We start from the raw sequence: 16794 nt of genomic DNA, 5'->3' as shown, positions 1-16794 counted from the left end.
CAAAGGTAACAAAGCAACTTTGTTGCTTCAGTTCGTTGCATTTATCTACAGATTGGTTAAGTACTGTGTATATGGTGTCATAATTGGTAGGTGGAGCATTTGTAAAGGGAAGATATGAGACCTGGGACACATCATATGGGAAGTGTGCTGTACATTTCTCCATGTAACCATTCCAACCTGGGCACTCTGCATTTTTTTTGCCATTTTCCAAGTAGCCATAAAAGCTCTGTTGTTGTTATTGATACAGTAGTGGACACTGGATTGATACTTGCCAAATCCCTGACTTTTATATTCAAGAGTCCTTTTACACTTTAACTTTCAAAGGTTTTAATAGGATTATGACCAAACTGCCCAACAAACGATGCACTAGGGATCTTCGTTAATCTAGTGATTGGCTGATCTGAAGTAATATTATTCTGAGGAGTAACACACTGAATTCCTCCCATACTGTGGAATGTGTTAAATCCATCAATAGTAGAGATGTTCACATCTGCATTGTTGAATACAAACTGTGCAAATGAATCATTCGGAGGTTCCTTGGCTGGATGTTGCAAAGCAGATACTTGAAAGAGTGCTGCCTCAGCATAGGACGCACATAATCCCAACGCAGAGAGCACGTTCAGTAGATGCTTAGAGCCATACTTCTGACTTAAGTGAACAGCAAGTCCTATTTGTAGAGGAGATATGAAAGAATTTGGTCTAGCTGCTGTAAGGATAGCATGTGAAATTGCTGTACATTTCCTATTCCATTTTCTTTGATTTCCTTTCTTGTTTTTTAAGACTATTGTCTTAACAAGGCACTGGAGAGTTTCTGGAATAAGTGAATCCAATTCTTCTAGGAAATTTTCTGGTGGTGGATACTGATCTGCTTCGTACATTTGTGATCTTATATCTTCAGCAATTATTCTGGCGGCAGTCTTTACAATCCGAAGCCGTTCTTCCTTCTCGTCATGACTTCTATGATTTTCGTACCAAGCGTCAGTCAAAATTTTGTTTCCTGTGTCACGGAAACAGATCACTGGTTTTCTATTTTTGTTCACAGAAACAATAATATCATGTCCATATCTCTCTATCAATTCAGATTTTATGGTTTTATCAGTTGGTAGCTCACCCTCATATTCTGAAAAAATCTCACTGAAAGTAAACTGGCATTCCTCTCGATTTTCCTCCAAGTAGTTAAAAGCATGACTCATTGCCTCAGAAACCGTAGAGCTTTTGGGACGACCACGTTTCATACCAGAAGATGTTTGGTAGAATTTTTTCATGCAGGCTGAATGGTACCTTGCCTCAGCAGCAACTAAATCCACTACGTTACATATACGAGTACATACTTCTTTGCCCCATTCATCTTTTCTCATTTCACCAGCTTTCAAAATAGTATCCTTAACATGCAGCATCTCTATACAGTGCACAGATTCATGATCACCTAAAAATTTTTTGCTTTCTTTTTTCAAAAAGTCACTTGATGCATCTTTTCCACAAAAGAGACAATCGTGAAGAAAATCAAACTGTAATTCTTGACTTCTCAGTGACGTTGTCGGCACTTGCGAGGTTTTCTGCCTTGCTTGGAAAGTTTCAGCTCTCCGTTCTTTTGTATACACTTTTCTACATTTTTCATGCACTTTCACACTTTTTAGTCCTTCTAACAGAGAATGTTTTCCATCTTTCCACTTAATGCTATAATCACTCAGTGTCTTTATTCCTTTCTCTTTAACTTCTCTAGTCTCACCCACAGAAAGCTGTCCATCGCATATTAAACATTTCCCCAATGAAGACATTTTGCACCAACAACTGCCTGGGGTTTCACTGAAGCTTTAACTATCTATTTTAATAGTTCTGAAACAAAAGAAAGACTATAATCAAGTTAGGAACTTAGATATTTTATTCAGTATAGCATACAAAGGAAATTATTATATCTTTGTGCACTGTAGGTATCAAATAAAGATAAACACAATCTTTTCGCACATTTAGCGCAAAAACAGTGAGGTATATCACAAAATTGAATAAAATAACTTTTGTAGAAAATTTTATGTAGAATAAATTTTGTTTCGATACATTTTTCGTTAAAATTAGTTTCTAGTGAGATATTTGGAAAAAACTGTTTTTGGTCACCATTTTTTCAAGATGGCGGCCAAATCCGGGGGGGTAGAGGGGTGCAAAATTAATATGTTATTAAGTAAGGTATTATAAACACATTAAAGCTTATTGCAGCTTTCACTGATTTTTTTCCTTATTCGCCTTTTTTTACTCCTCTATTGACTGGCCTATTTTGCCTCCTTTGTATTTTCTTTTGCTTCTCTTTTTTCTTCTTTGTATTTCTAGTATGTTTCTCTCTCTACTTTGCAACCAGTCCCTGAATGCTCACTTTTACTACCATCTTCACTTCATCATCCTACCACTCACTATGCTTCCTTTTATCCCCCCCCCCCATCCTTCTTGTTCCACATACCATGTTTGCACGCCTTGTCACTGCCTCCTTGAAACACCCCCATTCCTCCTCCGTTCCTACCTCTACTCTATCCTTCACCTCCCTTGTTTCTTTCAGCTTCTCCTGGTACTTGTGCTCCTCTTCTTTATTGTTTAAATTGTTGACTCTAAGCACCTCTCTACCTTCTGGTCTTCTCCTCTTTCTCCATCTATCCTCCATCTCAACTTACCTTCCATCAAAAAATGATCTGATATTCCCTCATTCTCTCCCATAAGAACATGGACCTTCAGAACTCTTCATATTCTCCACCTCACTTACACAGCAACTCTCCCTTTCCCCATTCCCTCATGCAGAAAATAGAGAAGACTGGAAGAAATCCCTTTGGGCTACATCAAAATATCTATTGACAACCATCCCCCACTCACCCCTATCCCCGGCCTTCTCCCTTCCTTGGTCAACAGATATTCCCCCCTTGCTCAATCCCCTGAAGTTCTCTCTATCCACCTCTGCTTTCCACACCTTTTTAGTTAATCTTCATTTGTTCGTTCTTGCCAGAGTCCAAACTATCCCAATAGTCTTTCATCAGCCTTATCTGCCATCTCCCTTTCCACCCCCATTCTCCTCCTGGCTTCATTTCTCACTTTAACCTTATAACATACTCTAAATAATCTTTTCCCTCTTAGCCCACATAAAAAAGATTAGTTGGTTATCACCCTTGACCATGGGAGCAGGTGGGTTCTTCTTCTTCTTCTTCATCAGCCTTATCTGCCATCTCCCTTTCCACCCCCATTCTCCTCCTGGCTTCATTTCTCACTTTAACCTTATAACATACTCTAAATAATCTTTTCCCTCTTAGCCCACATAAAAAAGATTAGTTGGTTATCACCCTTGACCATGGGAGCAGGTGGGTTCTTCTTCTTCTTCTTCTTCTTCTTCTTCTTCTTCTTCTTCTTCTTCTTCTTCTTCTTCTTCTTCTTCTTCTTCTTCTTCTTCTTCTTCTTCTTCTTCTTCTTCTTCTTCTTCTTCTTCTTCTTCTTCTTCTTCTTCTTCTTCTTCTTCTTCTTCTTCTTCTTCTTCTTCTTCTTCTTCTTCTTCTTCTTCTTCTTCTTCTTCTTCTTCTTCTTCTTCTTCTTCTTCTTCTTCTTCTTCTCCACTTTCTCCACTTTCTCCTCCACCACTTTCTCCTCCATCTCCTCCCCCTCCTCCTCCTCCTCCTCCTCCTCCTCTCAAATATATGTACATGAAATATGCAAACTCACCAGCTAGAACTTTGATAAATGATTGCCTTCATGACTCTTGTAGCAGCATGTCAAACTTTCCATCAGAGAATTCTGTGTAGAATTCTGAGATTTACCTAGTTGTAGTATACAGGAAAAGGAGCAACACTCAACACTGACAATAGTTAACATGTACATTCCCCCCCAATCATCCCCCACAGTTCCAGACACCTTCAGGCCTCATTTTAGCCAACTAGCCTCAATCCCCAACCTGATCATGGGTGGAGACTTCAACGCCAAGTCGTCTGCCTGGTATGTCGTCAACCCTGACACATACAGAGGGCTTGATATACAGACTCAGTTTGACTCTTTGACTATCATGAACAACACACATAATCATACACATATCCCACACCAAGCCCTCTACACTCCCTCCTCTCTTGATATCACCTTCTGCTCCCCCTGCCTAACCCCAACAACATCATGGAGAGTGGTCGGAACCCTTGGCTCTGACCACCTTCCAATCATCATCACCACCAAAACAAGATGCACCCCAGTCAGCCACAGACACACTTACACCAATTACAAGAGAGCTAACTGGGAAGCTTTTACTGAAGAGACAGAACAACATTTTGAAACACTTAACAGTACACCAATCACAAACATAGACAATGCTGTGCACACTTTTAATACAATCATACAAAACGCAGACAAGAGATACATCCCTAGAGGCAACAGAAAATCACACAACCCCAACTTCACACCAGAAATCCAAAGCCTCATCAGACAACATGACACACTTAAACACGATACCCCCACACCTATCCCTCAAAACATAGCAGACCAAATACAAACACTAAACACTGTGATTGCCAATAAAATACATGAACAAAAAACACAAAATTGGCAAAACTTTATCAATACACTTGATCACAAAACAAACACCAGCAAATTGTACAAAACACTCAACAGCATTACACTATCCAACAGTAACACTACACGCTCTCACGCAGCAATAATCACAACAACAGATAATCTACCCTCAAACAGACAAGCAAACGCACTCATACGTCATTTTGCACAGACAAGCCATCTCACTTCTCACCCTGACGACTGACGCACCATTTGACGTAAGAAAGACTTTCCCACAGACTCAGACTATATACCCTTCATAGACAGTCAGACAAAACTCATAATACATAGTCTCAAGCACTCATCTGCCTGTGGCCCTGATAACATAAGCAACATCCACCTAAAACACATTGGACCACAAGGTATACACGCACTCACAAACATTGCAAACTACAGCTATTCACACAACACTATACCTGACATCTGGAAGCATGGTAAAATATTCACCATTCCAAAACAGAACAAAGATCCAACAATTCCAACATCGCACCGTCCAATCACACTTCTCTGCACCCCCTCTAAAGTCATTGAACGCCTAATACTTAAACTTGTCACACCACATATTCCCCTTGCTGACTCACAACATGGTTTTAGGCCACTACACTCCACAAACACTTCTGACAAACCTCACACAAAGAATTTTAGATGGCATCAATTCAGATAGGCCCCACCAAAGAACACTTCTTATAACATTAGACATTAGTAAAGCTTTTGATGCTATCCCCCGCCACAACCTAACAAATAAAATATATAACACAGACATGCACAATAACACCAAAAGATGGCTGGCCAATTATCTGGCAGGTAGGAATGCTTACGTGTCATATAATGGCCAATCATCGCACATCAGAAACATTAAGAACGGAGTACCACAGGGCTCAGTTCTGTCCCCCACACTATTTAATCTATACATGCATGACTTACCCACGCCAGACACCTCAGAAATACAAATCTCTTCCTACGCAGACGATATAACAATCACATGCACACATCGTAACACAGACAAAGCTGCAGAAATAATCCAGCCATACCTTGACACACTCAACACATGGTTCATCACAAACAGACTCAAAATAGCTCCAACCAAATCTACAGCGACACTTCTCACCAACTGTACAAAAGAACACAAATACATACCTCATCTCTACATCAACAACACTCTAATACCACACACAAACACACCGAAAATTCTTGGTGTAACATACGATACATCCATGTCTTTCAAACAACACATCACAAACATAAAAAACAAATGCACACCCAGACTTAATGCACTTAGGTCAATCACTGGAACAACATTTGGACAAAACAAAGAAACTAATATAACAATATACAAACAATGCATACGCTCAGTGTTGAATTATGCGAGTCCTGCATGGGCTCCTAATCTCAGTGAGACACACCACAACACCCTTCAAATCTGTGAGAATAAACACCTTGTGAGATCGAAACCTTTATTGGTACTACGTTTTGCTTGTTACAGCTTTTTCAAGTACAGACATGACACACACTCTGAGCACATATAAGCCAACAGGGAAGGAACTGGGAGAGGTTATCAGGGAGGGGTGGGTGGTAGGTGGTAGGTGGAGGGGGAGGGGGGGAGGAGGGGGACGGGTGGGACTTGGTGGAGACAAAGGAGGACATTTCGGACAGTTTGTTGAAGTGGACTAAGGGGGACATTTCATACATTTATTTAATGCGGGTAACAGATGGATGATAGGAGGGGCGATGTTAAACATGCCTCTGTTCTGCTCAATGGTTTTGAAGCTTTGAATGGCGGCCGCTTCGAGGCATTTTCTCCTCACCCTGTCTGGTTCACTAAACAGAAGTTCTGCATTATCCCAATCCATCAGGTGGTCGTTGGTGTTCCGGTGGATAACACAGGCGTTGGTGGTGATGTTGTTCCGGGAATCGTAGCGATGCTCCCGGATCCGGGTCTTCAGGTCACGGGAGGTCTCGCCGATGTATACTTTATCACATCCAGCACAGGGTATGCGGTAGACACCAGCGTTTTTTCCCCACATCTCGTCCTGGCTGTCACTCCTTCTTGAGAGCTCTTTGATAGTTCTGCTGGACTGGCCCACTACCTGAATGTTGCAACGCCCAAGTGTCTGGGTGAGGGTGGCGGTGACGCTGCTGGCTGGAAGGATAAGCCTCCTAGCTGGATCTTTTGTTGGTTCCCGCCCTTCCATTATTTTGAGTGCCTTTTTCTTACACTGGTGGATGATGCACTCTGATGATGGAAGGGGATTTCTTCCTCCAAGGTGAACTGGAAGAAATCAACGATTCCCTTCCATTTTTGGATACCCTTATCATCAAACATGATAATTTTTTAAAATTTACAGTCTACAGGAAACCAACCAATAAGGACGATTTGACTCGCTTCCTATCCCACCATGACCTCAGTATTAAAAAAAGGTGTAGTCATAGGTTTCTACCTCAGAGCTCTCAGAATATGTAGCCCTGAATTCTTAGAGGACGAATTTAGGCACATAAAGGAGGTTTTTCAGAAATTAAAATATCCAGAGTGCATCATCCACCAGTGTAAGAAAAAGGCACTCAAAATAATGGAAGGGCGGGAACCAACAAAAGATCCAGCTAGGAGGCTTATCCTTCCAGCCAGCAGCGTCACCGCCACCCTCACCCAGACACTTGGGCGTTGCAACATTCAGGTAGTGGGCCAGTCCAGCAGAACTATCAAAGAGCTCTCAAGAAGGAGTGACAGCCAGGACGAGATGTGGGGAAAAAACGCTGGTGTCTACCGCATACCCTGTGCTGGATGTGATAAAGTATACATCGGCGAGACCTCCCGTGACCTGAAGACCCGGATCCGGGAGCATCGCTACGATTCCCGGAACAACATCACCACCAACGCCTGTGTTATCCACCGGAACACCAACGACCACCTGATGGATTGGGATAACGCAGAACTTCTGTTTAGTGAACCAGACAGGGTGAGGAGAAAATGCCTCGAAGCGGCCGCCATTCAAAGCTTCAAAACCATTGAGCAGAACAGAGGCATGTTTAACATCGCCCCTCCTATCATCCATCTGTTACCCGCATTAAATAAATGTATGAAATGTCCCCCTTAGTCCACTTCAACAAACTGTCCGAAATGTCCTCCTTTGTCTCCACCAAGTCCCACCCGTCCCCCTCCTCCCCCCCTCCCCCTCCACCTACCACCTACCACCCACCCCTCCCTGATAACCTCTCCCAGTTCCTTCCCTGTTGGCTTATATGTGCTCAGAGTGTGTGTCATGTCTGTACTTGAAAAAGCTGTAACAAGCGAAACGTAGTACCAATAAAGGTTTCGATCTCACAAGGTGTTTATTCTCACAGTCTTGTCGGCTTTTGCCATTGTGATTCACCCTTCAAATCATACAAAACAAAGCCCTAAAAACAATTACAGGCTGCACAAATACAACACCTACAGACCATTTACACCATGAAACAAAAGTCCTCAAAGTCAAGGACCACCTTGACATGAGAGGCATACAAACACTTGCCGCAGCCACCACAAACACATTACACCCGCTACACTACATAGCAGAACACCCACACACACCAAGAAACATTAAAACAACACCCAAAGACCTTTATCATGCACAGATACTCTCTTCTCTTCCTCCACAACCACCAAATACCAGCCTCTGGAAACGTATTCATAATCATATCACTCACCGCTCCATTAACACACTGAAAGACAACACACTGCTGCATGCCAGACCCCCTGATATCCATCCTTCTGAATCCTCTCTCCCATGAAAGGACAGAGTCCACTTGGCCAGACTGCGGTGCGGTCACCACCCAGCACTTCTAAGCTACCAGAAGAGGCTGGATGACCACATTGTGAACAGCTGCCCAGGATGTAACATTTCACCCCATACCATACAACACATAATGGAAGACTGCATTATACACAAATATGCACGCAAACAACACAACATACACTCTATAAAGGATTTTTGGGAAAACCCAGTTTCGGCTATGGCATTCCTTGGGGAGACGGGACTGCTCGGACAGACAGTCTAGGGAACGACAACAACAACAGCAACACTCATTACGTCCCTTCTCCTATTCTCTAATTATTTATCCTATCTAGCTTCATGTTCATGTATGGTTCCAACTTGATATATATCAGATGAGTAAAAGCAGCAGCGACTGCAACAGCACTGTAGGAGAGAGGCCAAACGCAGAGTATTGGATCCAATATATTTGACGTTTCGCCCTGCTGGCCAAAACGTCAAATATATTGGATCCCATACTCTGCGTTTGGCCTCTCTCCTACATTGATATATATCCTTGATTTTCAGTTATCATATTTAGATTTGAACTCGTGTATTGTTTGAACTTGGGCTATATCACTTACCAACCTATTCCAGGTACTTATGCATCTATATGGAAAAACTATATTTCTTTACATCCTTTAGACATGTGGTCTTTCTTAATTTGCTCACATGACCTCTTAAAGCCCTCCCGTCTTAAATCATAAGATCTCTTCTGCCAATGAAATCTATCCCCTTTAGTGACCTGAATACTGTAATGTGTCATTAACAGTGTTCAGTCCATATCATGTCTTTAAGAGAGTAGAATTGCCCTCTTGCACTATACTAGCTACAATAAAAGCCATAAAAAGGCCATAAACCAAACACTCGGGCCCTTTCACCAAGTTGGCCATTCATGCACTGGGCCAAATTACCAAGGCACACTCAGGCATATTCAGAAGGCACAAAACTCTAGAGGTGTCAAATTTGAAATTGGAAGGTCTGAACAACTTGTGTGTTTTGGCATAAAAAAAAAAAAAAAAAAATGGGTTGGGCCATTTTCTTGGGTCAAGCGTGGACGATAATCAACTAATTTTTTTTATATGACCTTATAGTGGAGAGTAGCTGAATCATTGACCCAGTTTATTCACAATTAAAATTTCTTTAACACCACTCTCATCTCTGCACCAAAAAAATGCACTATCTTGTACCAACAAAATGGGAATTGAGAAACCCCTGTTTGGGCAAAACCCAGTCATTTGTTACTAGCTTCTGGGTTTTTTAGGCTAGTGTTTGGGTCACCATCCCACCAGGCCAGGTGCTGTCAGGAACCAACACAAGAAGTGCATGCAGCGGGTCTCAGAAATCAAACAACTACCTGGTCATGTTTTCAACACAGTATCCACTTGGCTACTGTGTGCCCCTCTGCAGCCCCCATGGATTAAAATTCATCCCTCTCCCACCACCACATTACTCAGTTTGAGGACAGTGCAATGAAGGCCAGTATTTCTATGGCAGGGGCCAACAGCCAGAGCTATAAAGTAGTGAATGATTGTATAGGAGAAAATACAAGCAGGGTTATACAGCTGGAGCTGTATCGTAGTAAATGATTACATAAGGGAAAATACAAGCTTTTTTATTCCATGGTGGGATTAACCAGAATAGATATGCAAATTGACATTAATGAACGAGTCATGAGGTTAATTTTTTTTTTTTTTTTTTTCTTTCTTTCTTTCTTTCTTTCTTTCTTTCTTTCTTTCTTTTAATGTAGAGTACTAGAGTGTATTATTTCTAGCAGTTATGAAAATGTGATTTACAGGAATATGGGATGCCTGCCACAATCATCCACCATGGGAAGGAAATCTCTTCTGGCTTTTTACAAGATTGGCATGGCTTAATATTGGCTATATTGACTGGGAACCATACAAGCCAATGATCTTCACAAGGGTAAGTGTGTTGGGTACAGATTTTTTTTTTTTTTTGTAATACACATTACTTATGGCAGTTACTTTATGTATGGTAGAGATGTATGAAGTATGATCATGAGGTCTTGGATCCCAAACTGATGAGAAATACATTGGATGTGACATTGTCAAGATGGATGGAAGTGGGGAGAGGGGAGAAATCACATGATGATGAAAATGAAGGTGGTGAAGGGAAGAGCTTAGGTGATGATGTATATATATGTATGTATATATATATATATGTATGTATATATATATGTATATATATATATATGTATGTATGTATATATATGTATGTATATATATGTATGTATGTATATATATGTATATATATGTATGTATATATATGTATGTATATATATGTATATATATATGTATATATATATATGTATATATATATGTATATATATATGTATATATATATATGTATATATATATATGTATATATATATGTATATATATATGTATATATACATATATATATATATATATACACATATACATATATATATATAATTTATTTATTTATTTTAATTTTCCAGATTCTGACATCCTTCCAACTTCCAGTTACATACAAGCAGAAGCAAATCAGTAAAGGTCAAAGTCTGGACAGCTCAGCAACTTCAATGTTTATTGTAGCAACATTGGTGAGCATTCCAGTGACATGCACTTCATACTTGTTCATAGTAACCCCTCTTTTCATTTTATCTGCATTTTACCCTGGTATTTAACAGCATGTGATGCATTCTTTTGTGATTGGAAACTATCTCTTGAAAACAGATTGCTTATCACTTAATTTGTAGCCTTCCTTTGTACTACCTCCCTTAAATCTTTCTTTTACCATTCCTTTAACTGCATATCATAATATTTTCTTTAGCACCCCATGGTAAGGGGCAAGAAGTTGACAATATACCCCTGCATGTCACTGAAGGTAACAAAGCCTTACAAAAATGTATTTAAGTAACATAAATAAGTGATTTGGCTAACATCACAACTCCTCTTTGAGAGGGCTTGGACATTACTTCTTTATGGAAGGCTTTTTGAAGCATGGAATGTGATATAGTATACCCATGCAACAAACTCACTTGGCAAATAATCAAAATAGATAAATTTTGGACACCTACACCCTTACTAATTAATTGTTATTAAATGTGGAGAGCTGATGGCAAAATATTACATACAGCTGGCAAAATATTACATGCAGCACAAAACTACAACAAAATAGGTAATACTAAAATGTTTTTAGACAGAGGTGAGGGTATTGATGAGTTTTGAAAATGGACAGCAGTGAGACTCTGTGATGGAGGACTACTGCTTGCAGGTGCTTGCCATTGGTTGCTGCTGTGAAAGGGTCAATTTGCCAAAGTTGTGTTTAACATTTTGTAGTGAAGGAAGTTTCATGTGGCTAAATGAAATTGGCTGGTGGCAACTAAAGTCATAAGATATAGTGAAAGGGTTAAAAATTTTATGCATACAGTGACTAAGTCAAAGTATATGACTATGTCATGCCCATTAAAACCCATTTATTGCCCCTCCTCAGCTCTTCATAGATGAAGGGTCATCCCTAATTCATGCCACATTATTCTTTTCAAGGTACACAAATATTTTTCAGGAATGAATTATTCTGACTATGTTCAATTCACTTGTGTTTTATGTGCAGGGTGGCGACAGCAGTACACAGGAGCATCTGAATCGTCTCTTCAAGACTCTGGAATCATATTTTCATCCATCCAATGCTGGTAGATGGACACGGCCACTACATGATTTCTTAAATAAACTTGCAAGTCTGTTTATCAAGCGGCTTCATAGGTAACTTAAGAGGCTAAATAGTATTTATAAATAGAAGCATTTGTTAGAATATAACCCAAGTAGCATAGAAGATATTCCTCTGTTGAATAAAATCAGATGAAATCAGTGGACAGAATCTAGTATGTCACAGTTACTCTGAATATAGTTCCTTGAATGTGATAGGCCAGGGTCATATACTATTTTACTCTATGCTCAAAAACATGTAGGGGATGGAGCATAGTTGAGTGTATATGGAAATGAATGCATAATGAAGAGCATGTATGTGGAAATGGCCTTCTCACCCTTGTAAGGGAGATTGCTGAATCAAAGCACACATCTCTTATTAAAACGCCCACTCACCTATCCCACCCATCTTAGCACATAAGTGCTGAAGGGTTCCCTGCCAGCTGAGAGACTGCTTGAGTCAGATATATTGTTGTGGGGACAGCTCCTTGCTAGGCCCCAACCCTTGAAGCTAATTTACCCCCACCTCCTCACAATATGACAAACTCCCTCATTCGTTCATCTGTTGAATAGATGCAGAGAACATCCCATTGAACCATGTCATCTATTCATCTGTTCGTCCTCACACAGCATTTCTTTATAATTGGAGGCCAATCTCCACTCAAAGAAAAAAAAAAAAAAAGATTAAATTTGCTGTTCTGTGACCATTGATTCCATCTTTTTGGCATGATATTTCCCCCAAAGATAGAAATGTTGGTTATTGGTTTGAAATACAGTACTCTCCTGCTCCATTGACACATTATATGCACCCCAAGCACTTTTCACTCTATCCATCCATCTCATTCTAAGACTTGCTCTTGAGTTTATTCCACTTTTCTTTTCCATACTCTGAGCTAGTCATTTCTCATTCATTCTTTCATTATGTCCAAAATACCTCCACACTCGTTGGTGTACCCAGTATGACAGCTTTCTTCCAACATTCATTATTATGCAATCCATTCTTGAATTGCTGATCATATTTTTCAAACACCTTATCTGTTTTTGTATTTTGTATCCCAGATAGTTTACATGAAAAACCATAATATTTTCAGTACATAAAAAAAAAAAAATGGATATTTAATTGATAAATGAGATATATTTCCATGCTCATAATCATCTATCATAATCATCCACAAAAAGTTTAGATCAGTGGTTCTTAACCTGGGGTACCTGTACCCCCAAGGGGCTACGAAACCTTGAACCTGGAGCTACGAGACAAGATAGCCAGTGCAATGGTACTGTATATTTTCCATGAGAAAGCAAAGCAAGATTTGTCACTAATCCTTTTCATATGTTTGCATTGTATTTAAATTTGATGGGGGTATGGGAATTTTTTCAGAGATGCCAAGGGGTACGGGCAGTGAAAAAGGTTAAGAACCACTGGTTTAGATAGAAGGAACAACAAGTGGGTGTGGGATGGATGAAAGGTGGATGTATACCTTGACAAGGCCACCCCCTTTATTAGGGAAAAAGGACCTTTCAATGTATGTATGTTTAATTACATTATATTTCCAAGGTTTCAATTTATGTTAACCACAGGATCTTTTAACCACAGGGAACGATACAAGAAGCCTTCATGGGAAACTCCTGTTGCTCCAGAAGCAAAGCTGACAGAAGAGGATATAACAGCTTTTGTAAAGTGTGTTCAGCCAGTGGCACAACTTGCAATGTTTTCTAAGCTAGGAGCCCATGATGCAGGGAGCATTTTTCATTACTTATCTCTTCTGCGACCAGAGATTGTAATTCCTCCACTATTAGAGCAGTAAGTAATTTTTATTTTTGTATTATGTTGGTGTTCATGGGGCATGTCACAAACAACATATGGGCTAGGCTAATCACAACACAGAAAAAAAAAAAAGCCCCGAGTATTTCACACGAGGGAAAGAATCTCAGGTATGATAATCAAGCTCATCATTAAAATGAATGATTATATATATTGGTATATAGGAAAAAAACATATGTGGACATAGACTAAGTAAATTATGTAATGCACAGAATATCAAAACATCCAAATTCATACATCATTTACATACACATATCAAGGTCTTTTTTCCCCGTACAAGGGAGATAGCCAAAGTCAAAAGGCATAAATCCACTCACACTCATTTCATCCTCACTCCACTCCCATTCAGCACCCCTCCCTCCCTCTTTTCTTGGCTCCTCCTGAATAATGGGTTATCCCAGCATCTTATCCAATGCCCTGGGTCAGAAGCCATGCAGGAAGACACAGCATATCCACAGCAAGGCTGATTCATGTACTTGCCCCCCCCCCCTCGGGCTGTATCAAAATATCATTCACACATACTCCCTATCCCCCCCATCCCCCACACACTCATCTATCACAGCATCATCTGTACACAACCACTCTCCACTCACCCCTATCTTCTGTCTTCTCCCTTCCTTCATCACCAGAAATCACCTTCTTTCCCAATGCCCCTTTCACCTCATCCATTCATCTCTTCCTTGGTCGCCCCCTCATGTTCATTCCATCCACCTGTGCCTTCCACACTTCTTTTACTAATCTTTCTTCACTCATTCTTTCCATGTGTCCAGACCATCCCAATACTCTTTCATCAACTGTATCTCCCAACTCTTTTTCCACCCCTGCTTCTCTCTATCCAGCCTAGTAATCGCTACCATATTTCTTGCACATTTCATCTCGTATGCATTTAACCACTTCCATACAGTGATGCCTACGTAGGCGGCATGAGGAGCAAGTGGGTACTTGATGATGCCGACGTTGCCATCTTGATTATATTTATTGTAGTCATACCTACATAATTTCCATTCTCTCTAAACTGGCTTCATCAATTCTCTATGGTTATCAAAATACACGGGTGAAAGAGAACGAACGATTGAGCACTGACTTTATTTTATATAATGCAATTATTATGACGCAACATCGCACGTCGGGCAGTTAATGCTGCCAGACGTGTGATGTGCCCCGGAGTGAAGAGGTTAAACACTTTCTGTATTCCTTATGTTCCATATTTTTGCTTCATAGAATGCTGTTGGCACAGTCATCCCTTCATACAGTCTCCTCTTAGCATCCATTCGCAAATGTCTATTTTTCTTTACACTATTTAATCCCCCAAGACATTTCCTTGCTTCTCTCAATCTATGCTCTACCTCCACCTCTACTCCCTTTCCCACCACATTCACCCCAAGTATCTAAAGGTATCCACTTCCTCCAGCTTCTCTCCCTTAATACTCACTTCCAATTTATTACCATCCTCTCCCCTTGTACATCTCATTACCTTACTGGGAAGAAATGATAAGTGGAGTCCCACAAGGTTCTGTTTTAGCTCCAATAATGTTTGGCTCTATATATATAAATGACATGGATGAAGGTGTGGAATGTTATATGAACTTCATTGCAGATGACTTAAAACTACTAAAGAAAGTAAGTACAAAAAAAGACTGAATCACTGCAGAGAAACTTGGACAAAGTCTGGGAATTGAGCCAAAAGTGGAAGGTGAACTTTAATAACAAGAAATGTAGTGTAATGGAGTTTGGAAAAAGTAAAAAAAAGAATATCAGGACAGTATAAAATTGGTACAAAGGAAGAAAAAAGTCAGTTCAGAAAAGGACCTAGGAGTAATTATTAGCAAAGACATGTCACCAGACAAGCATATAAACATAGTAGTTGGAGAAACCTACAATTTACTAAGATCAATAAAGGTGGCTTTTCATTACCTGGAAGAGGTATTGATAAAAAAAAATTTAGCCACACTGATAAGACCAGGATTGGAGTATGCTGCAACACTAGGGACACTCGGCACAAAAAAGAATATAAAGAAATTAGAAAATGTGAAGGAGGATAGGGAGGGAAAAATAGTTGCAGTGGGAAGTGCTAAGAAAATGACCGTGATGAGTGAGGAAAATGGAGGAGAAATAAGGAAGGATGAAGTGAAGGGAGTTGTTAAGATGATGAGAGCAGGTAAGGCACCTGGTCTGGATGGATGCCATGCAGAATGTCTAAAAAAAGGAGGTACATTGATGGTGGATTGGCTGGTGAGGTTATTTAATGTTTGTTGGAGAGAGGGTAGAGTGCCGGAGGACTGGAGGAGTGCCTGTATAGTTCCACTTTACAAGGGAAAAGGGGACAAGTGTGAATGTAGTAGTTTCAGAGGGATTAGCTTGTTAAATGTAGTTGGGAAGGCTTATGGGAGGATCTTGATTGAGAGGATTAGGAGATGAACAGAGGGAGTAATTGGCAAGGAACAGTGTGGATTTAGGACGGGTAGAGGTTGCATAGATCAGATTTTTGTGGTAAGACAGATATGTGAGAAAGCTATAGGAAAAGGTAAGGATGTTTTTTGGGCTTTTATGGATCTGGAAAAGGCTTATGACAGGGTAGACAGGAAGGCACTGTGGGAGGATTTGCAGATAGATGGGATAGGAGGAAAGCTTTTCAGAACTGTCAAGAGTTTTTACAAGAGTAGTAGAGCATGTGTCAGGATTAGAAATGGAGAGAGTAAGTGGTTTGAGGTAAAGGTGGGACTTCGTCAGGGATGTGTTATGTCGCCCTGGCTGTTTAACTTATACATGGATGGAGTGGTGTGAAAGGTAAATACAAGGGTGGTGGGTCATGGGTTGGAAATGTTTAAAGAAAATGGAGAAAAGTGGGAGGTGAGCCAGTTGTTGTTTGCGAACGACACTGCGCATGTAGCAGGATCAGAGGAGGATTGAGGAACATAAGAACATAAGAAATAAA

At 40.3% G+C, this 16794-nt stretch overlaps 1 protein-coding gene across 2 annotated transcripts in view; it reads left to right on the top strand.

Moving 5' to 3' along the window:
- Positions 1-16794, top strand: part of LOC143029163 (proteasome activator complex subunit 4-like) — a 200170-nt gene that overhangs the window by 50150 nt on the left and 133226 nt on the right. For both annotated transcript variants that reach the window (XM_076191649.1, XM_076191648.1), the window contains 4 exons: positions 10141-10268; positions 10828-10932; positions 11946-12094; positions 13632-13838. In XM_076191649.1, the coding sequence (XP_076047764.1) occupies positions 10141-10268; positions 10828-10932; positions 11946-12094; positions 13632-13838 (589 nt within the window). The remainder of the gene's footprint in view (positions 1-10140; positions 10269-10827; positions 10933-11945; positions 12095-13631; positions 13839-16794) is intronic.

The sequence above is a fragment of the Oratosquilla oratoria genome, chromosome 10, assembly GCF_046742065.1.
Source record: "Oratosquilla oratoria isolate Oo_2021 chromosome 10, ASM4674206v1, whole genome shotgun sequence".
Lineage (NCBI taxonomy): Eukaryota > Metazoa > Arthropoda > Malacostraca > Stomatopoda > Squillidae > Oratosquilla > Oratosquilla oratoria.
Note: the sequence above shows the minus strand (reverse complement) of the source record. Positions and strands in the feature narration are given on the sequence as shown.